The 16,976-nt window shown below is 40.4% G+C and overlaps 1 protein-coding gene across 2 annotated transcripts in view; it reads left to right on the top strand.

Annotated features, from left to right (window-relative positions):
• Nucleotides 1-16,976, top strand: part of sema3bl (sema domain, immunoglobulin domain (Ig), short basic domain, secreted, (semaphorin) 3bl) — an 80,642-nt gene that overhangs the window by 60,669 nt on the left and 2,997 nt on the right. Inside the window, exons 6-15 of one of the 2 annotated variants that reach the window (XM_054790893.1) lie at nt 184-300; nt 1,332-1,474; nt 4,638-4,752; nt 5,709-5,778; nt 5,967-6,111; nt 9,354-9,585; nt 9,672-9,763; nt 9,869-9,910; nt 10,634-10,859; nt 11,730-11,857. In XM_054790893.1, coding sequence (XP_054646868.1) covers nt 184-300; nt 1,332-1,474; nt 4,638-4,752; nt 5,709-5,778; nt 5,967-6,111; nt 9,354-9,585; nt 9,672-9,763; nt 9,869-9,910; nt 10,634-10,859; nt 11,730-11,857 — 1,310 coding nt within the window. Of the gene's footprint in view, nt 1-183; nt 301-1,331; nt 1,475-4,637; nt 4,753-5,708; nt 5,779-5,966; nt 6,112-9,353; nt 9,586-9,671; nt 9,764-9,868; nt 9,911-10,633; nt 10,860-11,726; nt 11,858-16,976 lie in introns of both variants that reach the window. The other variant, XM_054790885.1, reaches the window with a different exon arrangement.

The raw sequence follows: 16,976 nt of genomic DNA, 5'->3' as shown, positions 1-16,976 counted from the left end.
GAAAGTACTAAAGTTTGGTTTTTGGATTGTTCTCCCAATGGGATCCATATGGGATCTTCTGGATTTCCTTTTTCCTTCCTGTGCTGTATGTCATATGCGTTGACCACAATGCTTAAGCGTCACCAACGATTTCCGCTTTGTGGATGACTTCTTGTTCTTGACCGACCTCCACCCTCTTTCTAGGAGGGGAGTTATTTACGGGACTGACGGCAGACTTCTTAGGACGAGACTCTGTGATCTTCAGAAGCATGGGAGGTCGCTCCACCATGAGGACGGAAACGGATCATAAAATCCTCCACGGTAATGACAGGGCGTTACCTGCCTAATAAATCAGTGATTGGCTTCAACATTTTGCTGCCTTTCGGTCCAAAGAAAGACTGGATCTTGATCACAAAAACTGGAAGATTAGATTTAGGATAATGTTCACACTTGTCATGTTTGCTTCTGTTAAACATGAACTCGGGTGCGTTTGCTCTGCTAGTACAGTTTTATTTGTGGACCACTTGAGAATGCTCAAATGTGATCGCTACAGCGTGCAAAAAGTGTTAAAATGACAGCAAAAAGCATGCAGAAATAATTGATATTAAACTGATACTGAAAACACGATTAATAAAAAAGGTTTGTTTTTGCCTTTGATTGTGTCTTGAAATAGAGGGGTTGTCCTATATTCATGGCCGTCTTATGTATGGGTCAACATGTTACTTTGCTACATTCAATTCCTCACAACGTATGGAATATTTCTTAAATGGAATCTTTCTGTCCTTAAAACCAAATAGCATGGTGGCCGCCAGGGGCTATCATGCAGCAACGTCCAAAAGCTCCAAACACAGAAGTTATCCAAACATAAACACAAACAAATGTAACTGCAATCACATAAAAGCTGAAAAATCCTGCAAAATGCCAAAGTCACACTTTCAGTTTTCATTCCGCCACCTCCCTTCTGGGCATCCTGCTCATGGCTTTAAAGACAGATATCCCTCATATCTGGCACCACTGGTAGCCTGGCTAATGTCCGTTTTGTTGCAGCATTAGTCCCATGTAGTTGTTTTAGGGGTCTGTCCTTGTTTTTGGCATTTGCAGCCTTTTTCTTTTGCATTTGTTTTGGCTCTTGCAGCATTTGTGTGATTGCAGCTTTTCTAATTTGCAGCATTTTCCCATTGCATGTGTTTTATGGTGTTTGTATGTTCTTGGGTGTGGGTTACTGTGTTTGGAGAGTTTAGATGTTTCTATGTGTTTGCTCCTGTCGGCCACCGCAGATTAGCCTTTTTCATAACAGATCTGGCATAGTATTTCTTCAACAAACCCTTTTGCTAATGGTCTCTTCTCCTAAGACCCCAAGTTCGTCGCAGCCCACCTCATCCCGGACAATGACGACAGAGACAACGACAAAGTGTACTTCTTCTTCACGGAGAAAGCCACGGATGCGGGCGACAGGGAGGAGACCATTCACACCCGTGTCGGACGAGTGTGCGCGGTGAGTTCATGTGCCTCGCACAGGTTTACCAATCAGCATCATTAGATTCAGAGATAGAGGCTAGTGGGTGTGGTTTAGATGCTTGTAAAAGCAGTGGCAGTTTTATCTAAACTTTAACAAGAAACTGCTACTACTTCTACTTTATTCTTCTACTTCTCTAATCTCGTGGATAATGTTACATGCAACTTTCATTCGATCACCTCCAGAGTGCCTTGCCCTTTTCCAAACGGTTACCATTGGCTTCTTTCTACATAGGTTTTTGAAACAAAAGGTGACGTACGCATTTATAGATCAAGTAGGCCTTATCGTTATGTTTTTGGAGCCATTTCCCAAGTGTTTGATTGACTGACTTCCTGTTCCTGATGACCCTCCTTGTTATTTTTCTGCCTTAAAGGACGGCGGGAGCATGATTACACAAACTTTCTGCCGGGCAAAGAAAATAACCAGAGTAATGATGCCACTGCGCTCCCCTTGCTCGCTGAAATTGCATGCTATCCCATCGATAATTTTTTGTTTATATGGTTTTAGTGCAGGGATTGTCACAATTTAGCGCGCACCATCTTGGGGAACACTGAAGGACTCAACTGGGAGACACAGTTGTTTGAGAAAACTCGCTAATTTGTACAATTGAAATCAATTAATTCAAAGTAAACATAATAAAATGAGTTAAACTGTGGGGGAAAAAAATCATAAAATTAATGAATAACTGAAAATAAAAATAAATAAAATGGCACAAATATTTATAACATTAATTAACTGAAAATAAAATAAAATAAATGAAATAATTGAAATATTTATCACATTTATTGAAAGTAAAAGTAAATAATGAAAACATAAAAAAAGTCAATTAAACTAGCCAAATATTAAAGAAAACTAGTAATCTATAGTTCCTGCTGGGGTGTCCACAGAAAACTCCATGTTCCAGAGTAACTAGGCAGATGCGTTCTTTCTTTTTCTATAGTTTGGTGTGTCACGTGGTTCCGTCTGTGTGTCCATTTACAGCGCCACACATGGGTGTGCCTTGTGTATTACATCCTTTTCACCCAATGATCCGTTCCCGTCTGGATGCGACTATTTACTAATCGGACACAGTGTGGACGCAACTTTTTTCAACTCAGAAGCGTTCCTGTGTGGACAGGGCCAGTGTATTACATTGAGCATGACGTATTTGTTTTATAAAACTCTTGTCTGTCTGTGTTTATGTCCAACATATTGTAACAGTCAGCCATTCTTCTAAATTTCCATCACTTCTTTTGCATGCATTCTAAAACACTAGACTGGTCTACAAGCAATGTATTTGTTTTGGTTTGCACACAATTGACCTGTAAATTGCTGAAGAAAACCTTTTTTCCCACATCCATTGTGGAAACAAGCCATCTGGCTTGTAAGTTCAGTGTGAAGCAGAGAAGAAGCCCAGTGGTCAGGTGTAGGATCTTCAGACTCTCAGGAACAAAACATCTGCTGAGGAAGCAATTGCAGAGTTTGCAATTTAGCAGCCATAACTCCTTTTGGACTTTCTCGTTTCCTGGTCAATCCCTTATGGGCCTGGAGTTTGGAATCTAGGCCAAAAGCTCCTTTGTGATATACAGCGTGGGTTCCTCCATAGAAAATGACGCATGATGATCTAGAGAGCCCCATAACGACAGCGCCTAACTCTCTTGTGAGCTATCAAATGTTGACATTTCCCAAAAGGGTGGATATATAAAAAAAAAAAACTTTCATATATTTACAACAAAATGAAGCCATTCTCCTTCCAAAGTACACACAGCTGTCGGATTTCACTTCCAACATCTCAGTTCGCTCTGCATGCTTCCTTACATTCTTTCAGGCTTCGTGCGGCAAACACAAATATATAAAGAATATATAGGTATGCTAACAAGACTGAATGAAAATACACATAACCGCAGTGGTAGCAATGCATTGGAAACTGGGCCAGAGGGAACTTTTAACCCTTTTGAGTGAACACAATCTATTTCTGAACAGCAGTTCATGATTTTCATACTTTTAAACCACTTTTCCCATAGGAAATAATGGAAATTGAATCTGTCACCATCATACAACCTTTTTTAACTGTACAGACATGTTAAGTAACATGTGTAGCTCTTTGTAGGGCAAGGGACCATATTTGGCGTTTACCTTAAACCACATGCATCACTAACAAGCAGCAGAACCATGTGACTTTTTTCCGCCAATCAAAATGTATGTAATGAAATAAAAGTATATTCTATGGGTACTTAATATTTACTATTTATTTTTAAATAAATATAATGTTCATGTTTTTGAGGAGGAGGGGCAAAAATGACAAAATAAATTTAAATTGAGTTACATTTTGAGATGACCTTGTATTTCAGTGAGTGCCCTACAAAGCATGAACTGTCACAAGTGTAAAAAGAAGTTAACCACTGCTAAGCACTCAGTCATTAATGACTATAGCATAATGTAAAAAGATGAGTCGTCATGCAGATGCACTTCACATGTCATTATCCGCAGTTGTCATGCAAGTGTAAAAAGAAGTTAACCACTTACACAAAACAATCAAAGATTTTATGTTAACTTTGATATCAAGTGAGGACACGTAGGGTAATGATGGTTTCAATGTGAGTCAGCTTACGTCACGTAATTTCCTGCTGAATCTTACATGATCAAGCACTTTGCTGATGGAGGCAAGTGAAGAGCAGCCTGGTGGCCATTTTCCACCCGCAACTACTTTTTTTTTATTGGCCTTCTGCATATTGTAAGAGTAAAATGAATTCATTAGTATTCAGATATATTTTTAGATATTTTAGTCATTTTCTTTGTCGGCTGTAACATTAAGCTGTTTTGCTCCGATAATTTAGCATGTATTGACCGATACTGGATTAGTTTAGTATCTTTAATCTATAAAAATGTATCGAAGTGGCCCCCCACATCTCGCTGGAAAAAGCTTGGACACCCCTGCCAAATTAGAAGAGTGGAAAATAGCAGTATTTGTGCCGTATTGTTGTATTAACTGTTTAACCTTGCCCACAGTAATAATGAAAATAACCACAATAATCATCCTTACAGTGTTGTTTCTGTGAATTCAACTGGTCCAGACTTGTTGGTCTCTCCACTGTGCAATTACTGTGTCTTCATAGTATATAGTTATGTTATAGATTTTGTCTCTTTTTATTCTGTTTATTAGAATGACATAGGAGGACAGAGAGTTCTAGTCAACAAGTGGAGCACCTTCATCAAAGCCAGACTGGTTTGTTCTGTGCCCGGACCTCATGGCATTGATACACACTTCAACCAACTGGGTATCTATCTATCAATATACCTGTAGTACAGCCCTCATGTTCCAGCAAGCATTTTTATGAGTGTTTATCTTGTCACGGGGTAATACTAGAGACAGTAACCTCGAATATACTTTAGAATAGTCAGTGTACAGCTAGTATAGTATAGCGGTTAAGGTTGCCAACTCCTTGAAAAATAAATTAGAGACACCTTGTTGGCAGGGCCGAGCGACGCTACTCTCTTTTTTTGTTTGTTTTCGTCCTTTATTTATGTGAAACAATTTTTGTACTATTTGACACAAACCAAAATTTATTTGATGCATATTTTGAGTCTAGTTTAGGGGTCTCCAATTTTTATTAGTATTAGAGCTACTTTGACAAAACGAGATGTGAGTTATTTGAGTTTTATTTATGACTGGCAACATGTCAATTGCCTGGTACAACTAAAGGTACCTTTGTTTGGACAAATATAACAATGACAACAAAAATAGCTCATAAGAGTTACATTTTTTGGCAGTACAATGCTATAGCTATTCATGTAAGAACTTAGGTGATTTTGGTTATTATCAAGAAAACCATGGAAGCTGCTAGATATCAGCTCTTAAATTCAACTCTTATGAGCTACTGTATATTTGTTATCATCATAATATTTGTCCAAACAAATGTACCTTTACTTGTACCAGGCATTAAAATGAATCAATAAACTGAAGAAACAAGGGAGGTCTAATCATGTTTTCCATTGCTAGATTTACTATCCACTGACAATGAGTCGTCACAAAGCCATTATTGTCAAGGACAGTAATTCTATAGCATGCTATACAAGCTGCACACTGACTATTCTAAGTTGCATCCAAGTTTAATTTTCCGAGTATTGTCCCATGAGAAGATTTAAATTAAATGGTAGCTGAAATTGTGAGGGCTGTCCTCACTTTCATCTCTGAACTAGCTAGCTAACTATCTCATTCTTTCTTCCCAAACAGAGGATGTTTTCTTGCTAAGGACCAAGGATGAGCGAAACCCAGATATTTATGCAATCTTTAGCACAATCAGGTAAAAAAAAAAAACACATTCATTAAAAATCCTAAATATTCCCAAACATGTTTTTACACATATTCTAGTATAGGGCAGACTGTGTTTCGGGTTTTAACCGTGTATTGAAGTTATGTTTGATGTCATTGGACTAATTTAAGGGACAATCCTATCTTCTGAGACTCTGTTTATCTGCCTCTCCCCTACAGTAATGTATTCCAGGGTTTTGCCGTATGCGTTTATCGCATGGCCGACATCAGAGAGGCCTTTAATGGGCCGTTTGCTCATAAAGAGGGTCCGGACTACCAGTGGGGGGCTTATGACGGCCGCGTCCCTTACCCAAGACCAGGAGTGGTGAGTGGTTATTCAAGTTTTTTTTATTTAGAATCCTACAAAATTCCAATAAACAAGTAAAATCATTTGCTACCTTTTTACAGTCATGATGTATAATGCACAGATTATAGTCATTGTACGCATAAAACCTGATAAAAACTAAATAAACTCCTGTCTTGTTAAAGTTGTGGCTCGGTTACTCCCACCGCTAAAATAACCTACCTTTGATATCTAATGAAGCGACATAGCCGTATTGCTATTGCTAATAGCTAACCAAAAAAACTTGACAATGTATTATACTGTACTAATTCTACTAAATCCACTTTAAGTCTGTTGTGCTTCATTCTGTTACTACCAAACTTAGTATAGGATATACTGATATGGTCTGCAATGGATTTGACACAGGTCTTTAAAGTATTCCCTCAAAACATATATATATTTTTAGGTGAAAATGTGAAAAGTTTTGTTTCTTCATACCCGGTAACATAATTGTGTATACTGCATACAGATTGCAAGATGCTCATATGAACACGTCACCTCACATCGTAACTCCAAACCTATCTATTGAAGTACATGTAAATGTTTCTTCAAATGAGGTGTTGAAAAGCCCGATATTGGTAAAGTAAACTTATGGTCGCTGTGTACACTTCAGAGCCTGACAACCACACTGCTGCAATTTAAATTTAAAACACATAAACACAACTACTCGCAATCACACGGCGCTTGTTATGCCTCATTTGCGGAGCCAGTGGGAACATATGGACTATGAATTATCTAAGAAAGCAGCAGATACCGCTGAGTATTCACTTTACTGATTAACAGGAATGTATTGGCTTTAGAGCAGCTCTGTGCAACTGGCGGTCATATTTCTTCTGTTCAAAAATCAAAGAAAAAATATTTTTTCCAATTCAAGAAATATTGCAGAACCCTTAAGCCCAGGTGGTGAATGTTGTTCACCACCTGTTCCATCCAAACTCATTTGGTGAAGAACTGTTTGTTTTAGTACCAAGATATTAGTGAGTAAAAATTCCGATGGCTTACTCTTTGGCAGAACTCTAAAATGCTCTCCTCTCCTTATTTGATATCTCATCCTAAAAGATTAAAGCTCAAGGCCACAAAACGTCCATCACGTCTCCTTATTTGGCCGTTAGACGTCCGCAGGAATGAAAAACAGACGTGTTTTCATTTGAGACAACTTTGATTAACCCTCGCTGTTTATTTTGGATGCATCGCTGTATTTCAATACAGTTCTGGCACACAGTGATGGGATTGCCTTTATTGATTCAACACAATGTTACCCGACCTTTGCGTTAAAACGTCATTATCATCTCATTGTGTCACATTTAACAGCCTTTGCCTGTCAAGATTAATCATGCCAGAACCTTACAAAAGACACTCATCCTACTTTTATTCAAAATGAGCTATAAACAGCCCAAAAATGTTAAGTGTTTTGACCTGTGACTGCACTGAGAGGCGTGTATAAATCTGTTGGTTCTGTTTGATTCATAGAGACTTTATTTGATATGAAGCAACTCCTTACAGATGGGTTTAAGATCAGAAGTTGGAGGGATTATGAATCATTTCGTCATTTTTGACAATATGTTAGACAAATGCAAGCAGTAGGTGATGTTAATCTTGATAATTTCTTGGCGATGTCCGCATTGCTCATTGATGTAGATGTTTGTTCCTTTCAGCTTGCTTCTCTGCCTCAGCAATGCCACCTTGTTTTTTTTTTTTTGGTGAACTTTATGATGACGGGTGTGGTGTTGTTATTGCTGCCAGACATTGGAATGCATGTGTCAACTTTGGTGACATCAACATCCACCCCTTGGCCACCTGTTGGTGTTGTTGAAGCAACATCATCTTGTTCTTCTCATCATCATATCAGCTAGTGATCCTTCGTCATTTTGCTTTTTTAAGGCATTCACTTTTCCTTCCAGCACATGAATTACTGGGTTTCAAGTGACGTCACATCCGGCTGTTGTCAGCCTTGCCTCAAAGAGATGGGGGGCAGACAAGCGTATCCCTACGTGTTTTTTTTGTCATGGGGCCCAACATTCCTGGTTGCACCCCTGCTATTGGCTATATAATACCACCATAAAATCACCTTCATTTAGACAGAAACATATTTGAATTACTTTTTCAAGAGAAGATATATCAATATATATGTAAAAGATATATCAATCGTCAATCGCGCGGTACTTCCAGTAGCACGTAGCAATCGATACAGGCTGTAGGCTTTTGTGATCGCCGTTGCAGGGCATTTATCGGCATATGCCGATCCCGTTCTTTTTCACGGAAATTGTCCGATACTGATTGGTGGCCGATGAATTGAAGCATCCCTATTTACAAGTATTATTTTCACTATGTCTGACGCTGAGATAAGCTTTCATTGCTTTTCGACTGTCTTGTTTTCAAATAGTCTTCATGCATCATACCATGTGCACTCATGCAATTGGAGCAAATCATTTCAATATACATATCCAAAATATTGCACAAACATACTGAGTATATGAGTATGTTTGTGGCCGTAGAATACGCTTGTTAAGTACTTCATGTCATCGTGCTGTTTATGTCTTATTTTGTTCAATCTGTTGTTTAGCCTGCCTTCTTTGTCGTTCAACATCATTTCTGTATTACTTTTCGGAGACTCGTCCTCCTCTGCATTTGCAGCGACCGAAGTCCTTTTTCTTCCCATTCTGTTGGTGATCAATAACTTTGAAGTTGTGACGTTAGCAACGGCTAGCTTGTTTTGGTAGATCTTCAGCAGTGCTCTTCAGACTTAGTTCGTCACGCAAGACGGGATCCAAGCCAGTGGTGTTGTCTGCAACCAGACCTTGAATTATAGTCGAGATCAAAATAGTCAGAACCTTTTGAATCAATGCATAGCTCATTTCAGTCCATTCGTCTTCACAGGAAGTGCCAACAAAAAAAGGAAAATCAAACATTTTAACTCTTGTGGAGTTCATAAAACTGCACAATAGGAGGTTGCCTATAGCCACAGTTGTTAATGCCAATGTTTTTTGGTCCAGCACTAATTAGAGACACTGGTGGTTATTTGTGTTTGTAGACCACTCTACCACTATAGAAGACTCTGTGGTTAACTGAATAGAGTTGTTAATTTAAGTATTTACTGTACATTAAAGAAACCCAACTAAGGCCCACAAGAATAAGCAGCTGGGAAAACTCCTTTACTAAAAAACAAAAATCAAAACCCTAAACTATGCATGATTTTATGTTTGCTTCTTCTTGTGTTCCTTCAGTGTCCTAGTAAAATCACCAACCAGCCCGGCAGAGAGTTCGGCAGCACCAAAGACTTCCCTGACTCCGTGCTCCAGTTTGCTCGCAGCCACCCACTCATGTGGCGCCCAGTGCACCCCGCCTTACGCCAGCCTGTCCTGGTCAAGGCCAATGTTCCTTACAAGCTTAAACAAATCGTGGTGGACCGCGTTGAGGCTGAGGATGGGCAGTATGACATCATGTTCATCAGCACGGGTAAAAGACCTCAACATTAAACATCATGCTTTACTGAATGAAGAGCTTAGCTGGTGCACAAAGCTTGACTGGAGCTTTTCTTTTAGACATTGGTAGCGTGTTGAAGGTCATTGCTTTGCATAGTGGAAACACCCTGGAAACAGAAGAGGTCACGCTGGAGGAGCTTCAAGTCTTTAAAGTATGTTTAACTTATTCAGAAATGTCTTATATCAAATGTCTCATGTAATACATGCGGTATGTATTATCATACTTGTTAAATAACGTATTATTGTCATCATTACAGGTGCCAACATCAATTACATCACTGGACATATCCGTCAAAAGAGTAAGTAAACAAGATTAATTAGAGAAACATGATGCAAGATTAATTTCAGGTAATCACCGTGGAACAAATCCAAGTGAAATTTGCTCATAGAAAAAGTCTGTTCTAGGTTCTGTTACTGTTTCCTGCTACTTTTATTAACTGTACATTTAATGTTTTTAGTCACGTTATATATTATAATTGTAAAAATAAGTAAATAAGGTAAAAAAAATAAAATCAATCACAATTTGTAACCACTACTGTGTAATACGGTGAGTTGTGTTGCAGATGTGCTTTATGCATCTGACCTTCCCTCTTACAAGTGTAAAAATAACTTGACTACCATTATTCGCAAAGCTTTTCGTAACACTTTTAAAGTAAGCATTGCAAAAAAAAAAGCCACAAAAAACGAAAAAAAAAACTAATACTGCCCTAACCCTTTTATGCTCACTGAATTTAGCTCCTGTCTCATTTGACGGAATTCCAGCTCTTGAAGTGTTGCAAAACAGCCACAAAAAGCCAGAGAAAAACCAAACACACAGCCCTCCAGCTACGTTCAAACTCTGATGCGCAAATCTGGAGTCATAATTTTCAATCGAATCCCATCCCTGATTGAACGAACGACTATTGTTTATAAAAAAAAAGCCCAACATGTGTAACTTAATGTTGTTGTTTTTTTATTAATTACCACCATTTGTTGTATGTTTATAAAGTATATCTCATTGTTTCCCCGACTCTCCTCATCAGCAAGCCCTGTACGTGGGCTCCCCAGCAGGCGTGGCCCAGGTGAAGTTGCATCGTTGTGAGACTTACGGGAAGGCGTGCGCCGAGTGCTGCCTGGCCAGAGACCCTTACTGTGCCTGGGATGGCTCGTCCTGTGCTCGATACGTGCCCAACAGTAAACGCCGCTACCGCCGACAGGACATCAGGCATGGGAACCCGGTGCTGCAATGTCTGGACCAGAATTTTAGTGGTACATTTGACTTTTACTACTCCTCTATACTCCACCTTCAGGGTGCTGAAACAAAATAGAAACACAAAGCAATTAGGGATACAACTTTCATCATGGTTTGGAGTGCATGAGAAAGTGGGAAGGGAGATCTACCGGAGTTCTCTTTAACCACATGGTCATTTATTAACAGGAATTTTGCACAACACAGCAGCAACAAAACCAATGTTGTAACAGTGGTAAGAGCAAACAGCTCAGCCAACATTTATAGCGCTGATTCATTTGCTCATTGTAAACAACAGTATGGCACGTGCAACACGCATGACTTTCACACCAACAACATGCCAACTAAATAAAGTTCTTGGATCACTGACCACTCGTGATACTTTCATTGTAGTTACTGCCATCTTGTAGCATTGATAAAAAAAAAAATCAGTAGGTTGCCGACAGCCACAGCTGTTAAAGGTAATGTTTTTTGCTGGTGGCTTTTGCTTTTGTAGACCACTTACCAGGTGCCTGAACAGCATTTTACCATGGCAGTTTGTGGCCCCATGACAATGGGCCTGGACCCATGCAAATCCTGCAACAGTATTTACTTGAATTGAAATACTACTTTTAGAACATACAGTCAGGACTGGAAAGGAAAAACGTAACCATAAACCTTAAAATTAATACATTTTTTTGTTGCGGTTGCCACCATAGTTTCCTTTGACATTGGACTACATAAGGTAGTCAAAATGATGCTTTGCTATGCCCTTTCAAGGCCCCCGTGTTTCTGTTGGTCATTGGAAAAGACAAGCAAAGCCATGTTGGCAGCAGCTATATAGACAATATAGAACAACGCTGCTCATAATCATTCTATGGCACTATTTCCAATGTTCTCACAATCAGAAGACTTGGAGGAGATAGAGGAGCGGGTGGTCTACGGGGCCGAGAACAACAGCACTTTCCTGGAATGTGTTCCTCGCTCCCCACAAGCTGCTGTCATCTGGTTCACCCAACGTGATGAACGCAAGGAGGAGGTGAGATGACCTGTATGCATTTTTCACCTTTAAGTGATTCTACATTTTGGCTATGTTGAATGAATACTGGTGATCTGAAGATATTCTTTATAAATTCATCATTTAGAATTGTCATCTCTGTTCATTAGCCTAAAATGGCAAAGCTGTCAGGGTTCCTTGGAGCTGTTGGAAGGTTAACCCCCAGGGTGCAGAGAGAAGGCGGCGAAGTGCAAAAATAAAAGTAATTTTATTGCACAAGACAAGAAAAAACTAAAAGTGACAGAGGAAAAGCTCTGTGGGAAAAATAATACAAAATATAAACAGGTAGGTGACAGCACTGGAAAGTCAACAAGGTTCAATGACAGTAACAACCACAATGAACCAGCGCCGCGCATTTGACGGCACTGGCCTTTTAACCGCCGCTAATACAAATTGTCCGCAGCTGTGCGGACACCAGGCGTGAAACGTCTGTATCTTCCACCACACCGGAAGTACACCTCGCCAAATTAAGGGCGCAGGACAGGAAACACTCGCGCCTGTCCTGCGAAACATGACAAAAGCTACACAACAAGACACCAATTTCTTCTTGTGACCGAAAATACCCCACTGAAAATGCAATTTGTGATCCCACATTTATTTTAACATACTGCAACTAACGCAATCCTTCATGCTAAGAGCTCCAGCTGGACAATTGGCTTTCAATTTTTATGTTTGTGGTCCAGAACCTGACTGGTTACTCCAGATGGTGCTACATTTTCCCATTCAAATCATGCAGTAAAAATGTCACACCCTTACTGTTTTCTAAAAGGGTTCCTTGCTACTAAAATGATAATTGTGTGTCTCTATAGATGTTGGATAGTGGTGTCGATATTATTTTAGTTTTTTTGGATAAAAAACAGTGGCTATGACCAGAATATTGGCATGCCAAAGATGCCAATGTTTTTGACCATGGCTGTGTAAATTAGTAGGAATTGGTTGTACACCATAAACGCCTGGCTAAAAACATTGGCATCTTTGGCACACTAGTATATTTGGCCATGACTGTGTGTACACATACTGGCCTTTGAGGTTAAAACTAACCAAAATGTAATAATAATTATTTGATATGTATATTTCAGGAGGATGTAGCTTTAAAATACATTTTTTGTCATTAGGACCTTGAGAGTTTTGTTTTAAACTATAGAAAAAATAGCAATGCATGACAACCCATGTTGCTGCCAATCATTGACCCATCCCAGGGCCTAGTGATAATAAAAATCCGTAAATATTTCTTGAAAGGTATTTTATGAGAATTATTTTTTTTCTATAAAAACAACAGTGAAGTTTAATCCAGTCTAATAATTAATTGTTAAAAATCCAATAAGTATTTGATATGTATTTGCCTCTGTGGATGTCTACCCCCTTGCAGAGTGCCATTCTTGTTAATATCATGTGATGGCAGAAAGGAAGCGGTGGGTGTGGGTTGACAGATTTGGATGCTGTGTAATTTTTGGCAAACGCTTGCCTTTAAACCTGATATGTGTGTGTAGCTCAGGCACGTGTTCGACTCATCCGGCATTGTTTTGACAGATGGGTGAAATTGGGCAATTATATTTGAAAGCCAGTAAGTTTGAGCACATGCCACAGACTGTTAAATCCACTACTCTACTTACGACATGATACGGCCACGCCCAAAGCAATCACTCATGTGCTGAGCTCATAATTGTCCAAGCTTGAAACGAGCGCCTCAGTCAGCCGTGCAAGGCATCAGCACCCCTCTCTGTTTCCCTGCAAATAAACACTGGGCCGCTGACAAGGCTGCCATATTTGTGTTGGCGCCGCAATGGGACAGTCAAAGGAGCAGAGGTTTGGAATACGAGCTAAGGGGAGGAAGGCAAGTGGGGGGACAAGAGAGAAGGATGAGGTATGAATGAATAGAGGCAGTGGTGTTAAAGTTAATAGAGTGTAGTGTAACGCTGCACTTGTCCAAAGTAATAGATGCCTTACATTACATACAATAAGGACACAAACGTTATCAACACTAGCATAGCTACACCAGCAACAGTGCTACCATTACCCTCACATTTTAACACAAATATCATTATAGGCTAGCCTATTCGCTGAAGAAAAACAAAATGATCAAACTTACAGCTGCCACGTCTGTACCTGACTGATGGATAGTTGGCGGAGCTCCAGGCTATATTTTAAGACGTTTAGTGAAAAATGTTTTGTTCTGTTAAGTGTGGCTGTAGTGGGCTTAGGTTTATTAGGTGTAGATGAATAATCATGAGGTATTCATGAATAAAGCATTATAATGGGATTGCAGCAGGGCTGTCTCTGACTAAAGATTTTTACAGTAAAATCTAATTTATTAGATTTTGCCCGTAGTTACTCATCAAACATTTTTGTTTTGTTTTGTTTTGTTTGGTTTTAGAACACATAGTAGGGATCCCTATAAATAAACAGATTATAAATAAACAACTTTCTCCACCTCAAACAAAAAGGCTAAAACACTCAGATAAACAAATAAGACATGGTAGTACCTTTAACAACGACATGAGGGAGGTGTGGCAGGGAATGGAGACCATCACGGGCTGCAGCTCAAAGAGAGGTGCCCACATTGAAGGGGATGTGAGAAAGACAAACCAGTTAAACCAGTTTTTTAACAGGGTTGACCAGCCCATGCCATACACAGCTGCCACCACACAAGTCACCAACACAAAAGGAGGCACCTCTTCTCACCCTCCCACCCTCACACAACCCACAATAATGGCATCTCAAGTAAGTGTGGAGCTAAGGAGGCTGCGCCCCAGCAAAGCAGCAGGTCTGGATGGAGTATCACCTCGACTTCAGGCCGGCAGCCCTGTAATTGCATGTGATGAAGACCATGGAACGGCTGCTGCTCTATCACCTGAGGCCACAGACCCTGTGGGTCTGTGGTCTGCTGTGAGGATTACATTTTTTTATTTCTCCTGCATCTTTAACAACATCCAACCTCAGATCTTCAGGGACAAACTGACACAAATGGGAGTAGGATCACACCTGGTGGTATGAATCATAGATTACCTGACTGGCAGACTTCAGTACGTGCGGCTGGGGAACTGTAGGTCTGACACTGTGACTAGCAGCACGGGAGCACCGCAGGGAACCGTGCTCTCTCCTGTTCTGTTTACCCTGTACACATCCGACTTTCAGTACAACTCTGAGCTCTGCCATATACAGAAGTACACGGACGACACGGCCATCGTGGGATGTATCAGGAATGGACAAGAGGATGAGTACAGAAAACTGATCCAGGACTTTGTCAACTGGTGTGACACAAACCACCTGCACCTCAACACCAACAAGACCAGGGAAATGGTGGTGGACTTTAGAAGAAACAGGACACACCCAGTATCATTAAAGGTGACGGTGTGGAGGTGGGTCCCACCTACAAATACCTGGGAGTGCATGTGGATGATTAACTGGACTGGACTGCCAACATGGATGCTCTGTGCAGGAAAGGGCAGAGCTGTCTGTACTTCCTCAGAAGGCTGGCATACATGCAAGAAGCTGCTACAGATCTTCTACCAGACTGTGGTAGCTAGTGTCCTCCTGTATGCAGCAGTGTGCTGGGGGAACAGCCTCAAGAAGAAGGACGCCACACGCCTGGACAAACTGGTGAGGAAGGCAGGCTCTGTCATTGGCACTGAGCTGGACAGCCTGACATCTGTGGCAGAGCAAAGGACACTGAGGAGGCTCCTTTCAATCATGGACAACCAGCATCATCTCCCAACAAAAGAGCTGTGTCAGTGGCAGATTACTATCACTGCCCTGCTCCACCAAAAGACTAAGCAGATCATTCGTCCCCTACGCCATGCAACTTTTTAACACAACAGAGGGGAAGCAGTAAAAACACACACAGGACTGGATTTGCAGTATTAAAATATGATGTATTACTATTATGGTGTATTATTGTTATTCATTGTGTATTATTGCACTACAAATTATCTGTCCCACATTTATATGTTTATTTATTCTTATTTATTCTTATTCTATCTCTTATTTTTCTTGTCTCTCATGTCTTGCGGTGTTGATCAAGTACTCTTGATAGTACCAGATCTTGCTTGTATTGAAGGTAAACTTACATAAATGTTTGTGTAAATTAATGTAAACTTACCTGATATGTTTACTCTGGTGCCAAAAAGTTCCCATGCCGCTGTTTTTTCTTTTTTAGTAATGTCAAATAGCTACGGAAATCTGACACGGGAAGTATTATTTTTTTCCTCCATGTTTACCTAGGAGAGCGTGCTGAATAGCATCCTGTCCTCTCAGTGCTTGGTCAATGAAACTCCCGCTGATTGGTCCTCACAGTGATGAAAAGTTGAACATTTCTCAACTTTCTGGGATCGCGTCGCAAGACAGCGTGTCCATGACGACATGCACAAACATAAAATTTAACACGTACGAGTGTAGCATGGCTGGACAGAGACTCGCAATAATCGCTCTGTCGCGCAGGTTTCATTGAGAATGAATGGACTAGAGGCGACATCGCCTCCCGTGTGTGGCACCCATCAATCAGATGTGGTCGCTCGTTCGAGCCCGTCGTGTGCAGGGCTGGACAGCAGGAATGACCACTGTTACATACTGTATGTACTGTAGATCTACTTTGAAATAAATGACAACTTATCAGAAAGTGTTGTGTGCTTGTGTTGAAAATGTCTTTCAGCATTTTGTGTTGTTTCTCGCCACATATTAAACGTAAATGTAAGCCAGCATCTTTAGCAGAGAAGACAAAGGCAATTAAAACGCTATTTTCTTCTGAAATATTTCATTTTGGGGGGATATATTGATGGTTAGTTTACCGCTTGGGGAAGAAGACGTATCTGTCACGTCTCAACCAAAGCAGGCAGCCAAACACCGGCTTCCCCTCCCTTCCTCGCGCTCATTCAATCACCAATCAGAACCCAGCCAGGGTGCATTCACAGTCTCACAGAAAGTCTGATTTTTTTTCACTTATTACAAAGATGCGCATTTTCCCCACTCCGTTGTTAAAAAAATATTTGAGCATTGCGAAGGGAGCCACAACAAAGAGGCTGAAGAGCCGCATGCGGCCCCGGAGCCGGGGGTTGGTGTTCTCCTATGTAGCAACAAGTGTGTTGTTTTCTCTTACCATAATCTA

This window comes from Dunckerocampus dactyliophorus, chromosome 1 (assembly GCF_027744805.1).
Source record: "Dunckerocampus dactyliophorus isolate RoL2022-P2 chromosome 1, RoL_Ddac_1.1, whole genome shotgun sequence".
Taxonomy (NCBI): domain Eukaryota; kingdom Metazoa; phylum Chordata; class Actinopteri; order Syngnathiformes; family Syngnathidae; genus Dunckerocampus; species Dunckerocampus dactyliophorus.
The sequence above is the reverse complement of the archived record's forward strand: the minus strand, read 5'-3'. Positions and strand labels throughout refer to the sequence as shown.